At 37.0% G+C, this 12035-nt stretch overlaps 1 protein-coding gene across 5 annotated transcripts in view; it reads right to left on the reverse strand.

Moving 5' to 3' along the window:
* Usp32 (ubiquitin specific peptidase 32) overlaps positions 1 to 12035 on the reverse strand; it is a 160899-nt gene that overhangs the window by 40964 nt on the left and 107900 nt on the right. For 3 of the 5 annotated variants that reach the window (XM_048367107.1, XM_048367105.1, XM_048367102.1), the window contains exons 16-20: positions 9810 to 9969; positions 8517 to 8552; positions 5122 to 5276; positions 2771 to 2852; positions 706 to 780 (exon numbers count right to left, since the gene is read on the reverse strand). In XM_048367107.1, the coding sequence (XP_048223064.1) occupies positions 706 to 780; positions 2771 to 2852; positions 5122 to 5276; positions 8517 to 8552; positions 9810 to 9969 (508 nt within the window). The remainder of the gene's footprint in view (positions 1 to 705; positions 781 to 2770; positions 2853 to 5121; positions 5277 to 8516; positions 8553 to 9809; positions 9970 to 12035) is intronic. The other 2 variants (XM_048367103.1, XM_048367106.1) reach the window with 2 other exon arrangements.

Consider the following 12035-nt stretch of genomic DNA (forward strand, 5'->3'; position numbering starts at 1 on the left):
CACAAAAACAAGTGAGCATGGATCATTATGACTGCCAAAGATAGTCCTTGAAAAACTTCTCTACTTTAGCACCATTTAGCTGATAGGCTTGGTGGTGCAAACCTGTAATCCCAGCACAGAGACTGAGACAGAAGTCCAAGGCTAGTCTGTTATACAAAATATGTTATTTCAACAACAACAATAATAAACTAGCTGGGCACTAGTGGCTGGTTTCTGTAATCCTAGCTATCCAGATGGCTGTGATCTCCACAATCTAAAGACAGCCCAGGCAGGAAGGTCTGTGTGATTCTTATTTCCAATTAACCAGCAAAAGCCATTAGTATAGCTGTGCCATAAGTGATAGAAAGCTAACCTTGAGCACAAAACAGCATCTAAACCCAGAGTTCAAGCACAGGACTGACACACACACAAAAATGAATACATCCATGCATATGCCAGTGGCTCACACATATAATCCTAGGTACTCGGGAAGCTGAGATCTGAGGATCTGGGTTCAAAGCCAGCCTGAGCTTTTACTGTAAGTCCATGAGACTTATCTCCAATTACCACCAAAAGGCTGAAAATGGAGCTGTGGTTCAAGCAGTAGAGCACTAGCCTTGGCATAAAAATTTCAAGGTCAGTGCTCAGGCCCTGAGTTCAAGCTCCAACACACACACACACACACACACACACACACACACACAAAAAGGTTTAAAACTTACTTACCTTTGTGTCTATCTATTTTACTACTGTTCGCTATAAAGGACATTTCCTCAGGCCAACTCATATCTTTGTTTCGAACTGGAAAGACATATAAGAAGGTGTTAATTTCTCATCTATACAATTCACACCTACTTAATTGCTTTCTTTTTTGGTACTTATTACACAAAGGTGATGTACCGAGTGTTACAGGTACATAAGTCAGGTAATCAGTACATTTCTTTTTGGACAATGTCACTCCTTCCCTTGCTCTCTCCCAGTTTTTCCCTCCTGTCCCCACCCACAAGTTAGTTTGTTTTCAACAGGGTCAATCTTGTACCACTGCTGCATTTGTTCACCCTTTGTCCCTCCATTTTTAAAAAAATTTTTTTTTGCCAGTCCTGGGCCTTGGACTCAGGGCCTGAGCACTGGCTTGTCCCTCCATTTTTGTGCTCCCTGTTACCCTCCTAAAAACAGATAAGTGAACAAGACAAAAAGAAAAGAAAAACAACAACAAAGAAAAAACACTCTTATTTTTTTTCTGGTTCTTTTTTTCTGTGGTTATTTTCACATTTTAAAATATTTGCACATGTCCCACCCCTTTTATTGTGACAGTCCTGAGGCTTGAACTCAGGACTTGAGTACTATCCCTGAGCTTTTATTTGCTCAAGGCTAGTGTTCTACCACTTGAGCCACAGCTCTACTTCTAAAAAACAAAAAAGAAAAACAAAAAAAAAGCCTCTTATTTTTATTTTGAGTTCATTTCAATAAATATTTCTCATATGATCAGATGCACATAGGCATTGTGTCTTTCTGTTTCTCCCCTAAGAATATCTTCCTTTGGTCTTACTGTGTGTGAATGTCTAGAGTCCTGTAGGATTTATCATGTCCCAGTATATTCTAAAATACACTAGCTTCATTTGTCTTTCTGAGCTTGGCTTTCTTTTCTTTTATGAGTTATTTAAATCAGAAACTTAAAAGAAAAATGAAGTAAATTTCAGAAACTGGTTCCATTCCTACTCTTTCTGTTTTTTGTTTTTGTTTTTGTTTTAGTCGTGGGGCTTCAACTTCAGGGCTTGGACCCTGTCTCTAGCTCTTTTTTGCTCAAGGCTAGTGCTCTACCACTTTGAGCAACAGTGCCATTCCCAGTTTTCTGGTGATTATTTGGAGATAACAGGCCAGGGACTTTCCTGCCCCACTGGCTTTGAACTGAAATCCTCAGATTCCAGCTTCCAGAGTAGCTAGGATTACAGGCATGAGTCACCAGTGCCCCATTCATTCCTACTTTTTCTATTGGGGACTTTGAAGCCACTTTATAGAATTCACTACTTCCAATAAAATTACACTCTACTATCTACAGAAGTAAACAAAGTTCAGACACAATGAACTGTTTACAACACTAGGAATATGACAGTTGTTTTTTACATTGTAACAACTGATAAGAGTAATATATTAATTTTATTATAAGGCCATTAGCAATGTTTTCATGAGTCTTTGTGGGAAAAGACTCAAGTTTTCAATGCATGTATATGTTGGTATGAATTACTAGGACTTTAACTGTGAGACAGTTGGCTTTCTCATTTAAACTAGAGAGGTATCTTGTAAAATTAGAATCTTTATAAAACTGACTGATTTCACTTGGTGCTATCCACCCTTGCCATCACTGTTAATCTATGACTATACATAGTTACTTTTTTTAAAACTAAGAAAAATAGCCTGGTAGAATTACAGAACAATTCTCGATAGATATGCTCCATCATAAAGGAATTTATAAGCCGGATGCTAGTGGCTCATGCCTGTAAACCCTAGCTACTCAGGAGGCTGAGATCAAAGGATTGTGGTACAAAGCCAATCCAGGCAGGAAAGTCCATGAGATTTTTATCTTCAAAGAACTACCAGAAAAGGAGAAGCAGAGCTATGGCTCAAGGTGGTAGAGCACTAGCCTTGAGCAGAAAAGCTTAAGGACAGTGTCCAGGTCCGGGTTTCAAGCCTCATAACCAGAAAAAAAAAAAGTAAGTAAAATTATAACATAGAATATTACTAATTCTTTAAAATCTCCTAAAAATCTAATTGATATATTTTCGTTTTGTACCTTCAATTACCAGGTGCTGTTCATCCTGGATTTTCAAATATTCCAATCTATGATCTTCATCATCCAGAAGTGTAAGGTAATTCTGCGTAAGGAGGAATGCTCTGGTTAGTTTGGTTAGAACACTTTTAAACAGATATAGAAAAATAATTAAGGGGCTGGGAATGTGGCCTAATGGTAAAGTGCTTGCCTCGCATACAGAATGCCCTGAGTTCCATTCCTCAGCACCACATATATAGAAAAAAGCCAGAAGTGGCACTGTGGCTCAAGTGGTAGAGTGCTAGTCTTGAGCAAAAAAGACGCCAGGGGACAGTGCTCAGGCCCTGAGTTCAAGCCCCAGGACTGGCAAAAAAAAAAAAAAATTAAGACCAGGTGCTGCTGGTTCATGCTTGTAATCCTAGATATTCAGAAGGCTGAGATCTGAGGATCAAGGTTAAAAGTCAGCCTGGATATGAGACTCTTATCTCCAATTAACTATAAAAAGCTAGAATAGAACTGTGGCTCAAGAGATAGAATGCTACCCTTGAGCAAACAAGCTCAAATACAGAGCTCAGTTCTGAAGTTCAATCCCCAGTATCAGCACCAAAAAAAGAAAAAATATTTTAAACATTATTTTCACTTATATTTATATAATTGATGTCACAGATATTTAGCATACCATAGTTTTTCAGAAATATATGTAATTTAGGTGGAACAATGAGGGAAAGGTATTGTCTTTTTACAACCCTCCTCTGTGTCTTAAACTAAAATATGTATAATCAGAGAGGGGCTGGGAGGAAAACCAGGATGATCTATTACATATCAGACCAAAGTTCACTGAGACTTAGACTTACTAAAGAGCTTGTAGTAAAGAAATTGTCTTTAGTATCTATTATTAAATTCAGTAAATGTACCAAATGGCACTTGGCCACTTACCAGAAACACATAATGTAAAATTAAATGTCATGCAGTAGAATTATATATTTTATTCTTACTGTTTAAGGTGCTTTTAAAATTAATTCTCTTAATTCTCACAACTACCCTAAAAAAGCCATCACTATCTCATTTCACTAGTTTGAAAACTGACAGAGAATTAAGTGAATACCCTTTAGTTAAGTTAAAAAAATGGCAGAGTTGGAATTGAATTTCTGGCAGTATGGGCCCATAAAAAGTGTGTGTGTGTGTGTGTGTGTGTGTGTGTGTGTGTGTGTTTTGGTACTGGAGCTTGAATTCAGGCCTGTGCATCGTTTCTCAGCTTTTTCTGCTCAAGGCTGGAGCTTTATTATTTGAGCCACAGCTCTATTTCTGGCCTTTAGTGGTTAATTAGAGATAAGATTCTCACAGAATTTCCTGCTCCAGATGGCTATGATCCTCAGATCTCAACAACCTGAGAGGCTAGGATTACAGATGTGAGTCACCAGCGCTTTTATTACTATATGATACTGGCTTTCAATAGTGAACAGAGGAGGATTTAAGAATGCACTAGGGGATAGAGAACTTTTTTTTTTTTTTTTTTTGGGCCAGTCCTGGGCTCAGGGCCTGAGCACTGTCCCTGGCTTCTTTTTGCTCAAGGCTAGCACTGTACCACTTGAGTCACAGTGCCCACTTCCGACTTCTTCTGTGTATGTGGTGCTGAGAATTGAGCCCAGGGCTTCATGCATGCTAGGCAAGCACTCTACCACTAGGCCACATTCTCACCCCTAAAACTATTCTTATAATACAGTTTCAGAGTATGATCTATGTTAAATGTATTAGGAAAAATGTACATGCATTTAACAACAATACGACTGAGAGGAGTAAAAGATGGGAAGGAAAAATTTTCATCATGTACTTTGTATTTAAATTTTTTGTTGTAATATGCGTATAAGGTACTTTTAAACAAATCTAAGACTAATTGCAGTGGCTCCAGCCTTGAATCCTAGCTAGTTGGGAGTCAGAGACTGATGTTCATGGTTCAAGACCAGTTTAGGCAAAAAGTTCATAAGACAACATCTGAACCAATGGCTGGGTGCTATGGCATGAACCTGTTATCTCAGCTATGAAGGAAGCACAATGGCTAAGTGCAGTGGTACTCACTTGTTATTCTCAGTAACGTGGGGAATTACCAATGGGGAGGGGAGGCAAGAAAAAATATCAACATAATATTTTCTTCAAAGAAAGTATTTATTATTTTATACTGTAATAGTAATATTTACAAGATGGCACTATTTATGATAATGAACTGTTAAGACCTCAGGTGGCAAATACCTACATCCATGTAATAATTTAAAGTCAAAGGTTTATGGATACAGTGTTTACTGTAGGTAAGATTTCATACTCAGGAGTTATGATTTAACATTCAACGAGACTCAACATGACTCTGAAATGCCTCTTACCTCACTATTGTATAGCCATAAGCGCATATCTTCCTCTTTGATGCGAAGCCTTTGAGATAGATACTCATGAATTTCCTTGATGGTCTGCATTCTGCTAAAACAGCCTGTATAGGCTAACACTCGCTTTAGAGGTGCATTTGGAGAAGGCACATTTCCTATGGTTATAGGAATCACAATAAGGAAAAAGAAAATAATTTTTTAAAAATCTCCCAGTAACCGAGACCATGCTATTTTAGGAAATAATGATGAGAAATGGGAATTACAGGTTTAATGAGTTCATAAATGGAGAGTACTATAAAAACATTAAAATGAAGAAAAGAGATGAAATGTCTTAAAAGCCTTAATTTTGAAAAGAAGAGCAATGAAAGCACAGAGGCTCAAATAATCAGTACATTTGAATCACAAGAATGAAAACATGCTGACAAAAAAATTGACATTCACATATAGCTGTCCTCAGTTGGATCACACTCAATAGCAAGATGAAATAAGATTTAGTAATTTAGAGTGGGGGAAGATGACTGGACATGTAGCTTAGTGGTAGAGTCCCTGCCTATCATGAGTGGGTTCAAAGCCCAGAAATACAAAAAAACAAAAACAAAGTGAGGAGATTAAATAGAACAGGATTTGAATTCCACAGATGAGTAATTGGAGTCATTTAATCTACATTCTTAAATACTGAACTACTAATTTCATCACTCTGAGTCATTTAGTGGCCTAAATCACCTAGTGGCAGTTATATAGAAAAGATTTTACTTAAGATTCAAATTGGCACAGATTCTACAGGACCAAACAGAACTTTAAAATGAAGTCCAGAAGCTTCCAATGATCAAATAGTATTAAAAAGGGTGAAAAATCATATACTCTGCCTGCCCAGTGAGAGCAGTCATGTCCTTGAATTGCTGAGGGACTCAAGGTAGAAACAAAAAAGAGGGGCAATACAGTGTCCCTGAAAATCTTTGGAGATTGGTTTGAAGACCTCCATCTCCAGGATACCAAAATACATGGGTGGTTTAAGACCCTTACACACAGTGGCAGAGTATTTGCAAATAATGCATGTATACCCTCCCATATACTTAATCTCTAGACTATTAATAATACCTAACACAATGTAAATGCTATGTAAATAGTTGTAATACTGTATTGTTTTCTGTATGTACTGAGTTTAGGTGCAGTTTTTTTTTCTGAATTATGTTAGATCTTTATTTAGCTGAATCTCTAGGTAAGGAAACCATGGATAGGGAGGAAGGAAAAAAGAGTATACAGAAGGAAAAGAGTGAAAAGCGAAATAAGAAGATACCAAGTCAAAGGATATACTTTCAAAAGTGGATGGGAAAAAAAAATCCATACAGAATTATTTTTCAGTATAAATATTTTTTACTCTTCTTCTTCTGGTCCCTGGGCTTGAACTCAGGGCCTGGGGGCTACCCTTGAGCTTCTTCTGCTCAAGGCTAGAACTCTACCACTTGAGCCAGAACCACTTTCTGGCTTTTTCTGAGTTGGAGATCAGAGTCTCATGGATTTTCCTGTGTGGGCTGGCTTTGAACAATCTCAGATCTCAGCCTCCTGAGTAGCTAGGATTATAGGGGTGAGGCAACAGCACCAGGCATAAATAATCTCAAATGAATAATCCCTCTTATTTTAAACGCTTTGATTTTAATATTCCACATTTACTTTTGTTTGTGCGTGCCGGTCTAGGAACTTGAACTCAAGACCTAGGCCCTGTCCCTGAGCTTTCTGTCTCAAGGCTAGTCACTTTACCACTTACGCCACTTTACCATCCCACTTCTGGCTTTTTGGTGGTTAACTAGAGATCAAAGCCTCACAGACTTTCCTGCTTGCGCTGGCTTTGACCCATGATCCTCAGATCTCAGACTTCTGAGTAGCAAGGATTACAGGTACCAGGATTACTTTTACATTGAATTACATAATAAATTCTAAAAACCATAAATAAAATATCACAAAAGAGAAGACTAGCATTATATTAAATGTACATTATATAAAAAAACGAACTATGTAACTTGAGGTGCGATGGGAGGGTGAAAATGGGGGAGAATGAAGAAGGGGGTGGTAATACTGACCAAGACACATTGTAATAATATCCTGATTTACAGAAATGTAACCCCTTTGTACTATTTAATAACAATTAAAGAGAATTAGAATGAAATGACACAAGATTCTGAAAACCAAAGATACATTTCTAAATTTAAAAAATTTGCTAAATTTTGGTTAACTAATCAAATATCTTGACAAAAACTATATAGGTTTTCATTTCACCTATGGACATTTGTTTCATTGAGCAACCGCCAAGTAAGTAAGAATGTAACAGTCAGTATGATCACTCCAGATACCTAACACAATAGAGTTAGGTATGGAGTTTCTATGCAGGTAGTTTCCTGCCCATTCAGGAGAGATTTAACTTTTTTCCTTCCATTAAACATGTTTTTAGTGAGTCATCATTAATTAACCAAAGATGAGAAAAATAGTGGCATTATCTGCTTTTTTAGAGTTCCAAAACTACTCCATTCCCTAAAGACAGGCTGAAAAGTTATTTACGAGATAATGCTTTCAGTAATCTATGTTGTTGTTTTTTTTGGTAGTTATTGGGCTTGAACTCAGGGCCTAGGCCTTGTCCCTGAGCTATTTTTGCTCAAGGCCAGTGCCCTATCACTTTGATCCACAGCTCTGCTTTTGATTGTCCTGTAGTTAATTGGAGATAATGGCCTCAAGGACTTCTCGGTTGCTTTAAACTGTGATCTTTAGATCTCAGCTTCCTGAACTACAGAAAACAACTACAGAAAAGGTTAAGTCATTTCAATTGTGCCGAGACGTTTGAGTACTTGTTACTTTAAAAGGGGAAAAAAAAGCTTAGTAAACAGCTGTAATAAAGTGAATATCTGAAAGAAGATGAGTATTTATTTTGCTATGATAGGACAAAACTCAACCACAATGAATTTTTAAACATACAGCAAAGCAAATATTTTACTATAAGCAGGCAAAGAATAATTTTGAAAAGAAAACAAAAGTACAAATTTCTCCAATTATATATCAGAGGATTAGTTATAAGATTACAGCAAGAAAGCATATGTTTATAAAATTCAAAATGATTAATGATTGATTTCATAACTAATTAGTAAGGAATAAAATTTCAAATTAAGGACAAATTTGGGTTCTAGGATTCAAAAGCAAATGCAAGGGGAGTGTCCAAGTCAATCTCTATTGTTGTAAGCCACAATAAGAAAATTTATTTGAATTCCAGACAGTTTTTTACAGCAGAGCTCATTAAGCAGGCAGCCACGTACACATAATTTCGTGCTTTGGAATAGTACCAGAAATTCTACAGAAATTTACAGAAGCAGCAAAAATCTAGGATCAGCACAAGAGTTACAAATACTTACTAAAAGCACAACAACGCATCTTGCCTCTCATGTTATCTTTCAAAGAGAATTAAAAAACAAAAACAGAAAAACATGCTGTGGGTGCCATGGAAGCAAGGCTATATTTCTATTCAGTGGAAAATTAAATCAAGGATGTTTCACAGAGATTTTATTTCACTGTTTTTTTGCTTTTGATAAATCCTAAGAGACAAGATTTTGTTAGGCAGAAACTTCTATTTTGCTATAATTCTTACCAAAAAACACTTCAAATAATCTTCAAATATTATCTGACTATAATTTTGTTTGTTTGTTTAAACTCAGGGCATGGACACTGTCCCTAAGCTTCTTTTGCTTGAGATTAATGCTGTATCACTTGAGCCACAGCTCCACTTCTGGCCTTTTCAGTAGTTTATTGGAGATAAAAGTCTCATGTCATGGACTGACTTTCTTGCCCAGGCTACCTTCGAATTGCTATCTTTCAGATCTCAGTTTCTGGCTGACTATAACTTTTAGGAAATAAAACTAATATTTTCTAAATTCAAAAGTAGTTATTGCATACTAAAAAATGAGTTATTATAACAATCTGACATTACAAATATAAGGTCTGAGAGTTTGTATATATTTTAATTCACTATTTTTTTTACTGCTGAAGAACAATTTCAATTATTTGTAAGAGTATGTCTCTCTACTGATAAAGTTTAATATCGAGAGAAATCAAAGACTTTTTTGCATATCATTTATTAAAATGGGAATTGAATATATACCATTTTAATAGGCTTGGTATTACTTTTCTTGTGGGGACATGGCATATGTAACTTTTATTTTGAAAAATATACCATTTCTCTATATTGTCTGTCTCTTATAAAGCATTTAGCTTTATAATAATAAATGTATCATGTTTTGCCAAAAAAAAAATGACAACACTGAAGGGATCACTCCTACAAATCTGAGTGGAGTTGAAAAGAACAGTCAATGACTAAGAATACTACAGCTTAGGTCTAGCAACAATTTACAATGGTTTTTCATAATTAAAAAGAAGTATATAAAATCTGTTTCTACCTATTATTTTCCTAAATTTACAACCCTTCATTGTTGGCTGCAGGAATTTTAGCTTCTATTTCCATCAAATCTTGCGCACAATCATAGATCTGAGCCCCACAAGTAATTTACTGATTCTGCATGAAAGCAGATGGGCATGTTGTGAATTAGTACAGTGGCACCATACTTTGAGCAACTTGGTTTCACCTTTTCTTTTTTTTTTTTTTTTTTACTTTTAAGGAAGTGCATGGTATTCTTGCTGCATTCTTAAGTTACCTCTCGGTAAATGCTGAGGAAACATTTTCAGGCTCATCATACCCATATTCACCCAGATGTTAGACTGCTGTGTCCGAGTTGCAGGCTGCTGTCTTAGGAAGAGAAGATATCGAGGAAACAATTCCAGCTCTGGGATGTCTGTCTTGCTATTCTTGATCACCTATGTTGTGAAAGATAAAAGTGATCAGGCTAAAACAAGAATCAAACCTTGCCATTTGAATTTTTTTTTTTTTTTTTTGCCAGCCTTAGGCCTTGAACTCCGGACCTGAGCACTGTCCCTGGCTTCTTTTTTGCTCAAGGCTAGCACTCTACCACTGGAGCCACAGCACCACTTCTGGCTTTTTCTATATATGTGGTGCTGAGGAATCGAACCCAGGGCTTCATGTATACAAGGCAAGTAGTCTACCACTAGGCCACATTCCCAGCCCTTGTATCCTAATTCTGATTTTTAAAATTTGGGGTATAGGGACTTGAACTCAGGATTGCAAGCTTATTACTAGGCTGCCTCTAGCCCTGATTTTTGCAGATTATTCTGGAAATGGGAGTCTTGAGAACTCTTTTGCCAGGGCTGGGCTTGACTCTATCCTCTAGATTTCAACATTTTCTGTAGCTAGGATTATAGGCATGAGCTACCACTACTAGCTAGCTTGAAATTTATTTATTTTTGTTTTTTTGCCAGTCCTGGAGCTTGAACTCAGGGCCTAGGCACTGTCCCTGAGCTTCTTTTCTTCAAAGCTAGCACTCTCCCACTTGAGCCACAGCACCACTTCCAGCCTTTTCTATTTATGTAGTACTGAGGAATTGAACCCAGGGCTTAATGCATGCTATGCAAGCACTCTACCACTAAGTCACATTCCCAGCCTCTTCATTTTTATTTTTAAAATTGTGTGTGTGTGTGTGTGTGTGTGTGTGTGTGTGTGTGTGTGTTTATTTCTGGCCAGTCCTGAGGCTTGAATTTAGAGCATAGGTGCTGTGCCAGAGCCTCTTTATGCTTAAGGCTAACGCTCTACCACTTGAGCCACAGTGTCACTTCTAGCTTTTTCCAAGTAGTTTTTAAGAGATAAGAGTCTCACACTTTTCTTCCCAAGCCGGCTTTGTATCATGATCCTCAGATCTCAGCCTCCCAAGTAGCTACGATTATAGGCATGAGCCACCAGCATCCAGCTTAAATTATATTTTTATTACCGTACAAAGGGGTTGCCATTTAACAAATTTAAACAAAAATGCTGAATAAGTTCATTGCCTATATTTCAGCAGACTATTTAATGAAACTCACATATTTATGTTACATAGGTTTGAATGCTGTGAGGCTCTTCCCTGATCCTAAACTTATTTCCAAGATGAGAATTACTTGAGAGAATTTTCTTCCCTTTTATTCATATAACTAGAGTTACAAGCCAAAAAAACTATGAAAGCATTCATATCAGTATTTAGATAGACTTTCTACTGCTCAAAGTTTAGAAGTTTATACTATTCCCAGAAATGTATTCCTATACTACTCATAAAATCTTAGCATTGGATATTACTTCCAAACAACCCCATTTTGTTAAGAGTAATACAAATCATCATAAATTTTTATTTAAAAATTTTATTTATTTGTTATGAGTGAGGATAAAACTGTTACACATAAAAATTATTTGCTATTCTTGTGATTCATGATATAAAAGCATGCTGTGTAGTCTATGAGCATCCTACATAGTCCAGCTAGCCTCAGCCTCTTAGAGTATTAGCATTACAAGTGTGTACTACAATAGCTGGCTTTGTTCAAATGGCTAAAACAATAAACTTGGATGTATAAAATTGAGGTTTAAAATAGTTGACATAGACGAGGGTGTAAGATACCACAAGAACTGTACTCACAGGCTGGGAATATGGCCTAGTGGCAAGAGTGCTTGCCTCCTACACATGAAGCTCTCGGTTCGATTCCCCAGCACCACATATATGGAAAACGGCCAGAAGGGGCGCTGTGGCTCAGGTGGCAGAGTGCTAGCCTTGAGCGGGAAGAAGCCAGGGATGGTGCTCAGGCCCTGAGTCCAAGGCCCAGGACTGGCCAAAAAAAAACAAAAACAAAAAAAAACTGTACTCACTGCCTTATTATGTAACTGTACCCCTTTTGCACAACACCTTGTCAACAAAATTTAATTAATAAAAAACAAACAAACAAAAAAAGTAGTTGACATAGCGCCAGGAACTGGTGGCTCATGCCTGTAATCCTAGCTACTAAGG

The sequence above is a fragment of the Perognathus longimembris genome, chromosome 17, assembly GCF_023159225.1.
Source record: "Perognathus longimembris pacificus isolate PPM17 chromosome 17, ASM2315922v1, whole genome shotgun sequence".
NCBI classification, from domain to species: Eukaryota; Metazoa; Chordata; class Mammalia; order Rodentia; family Heteromyidae; genus Perognathus; species Perognathus longimembris.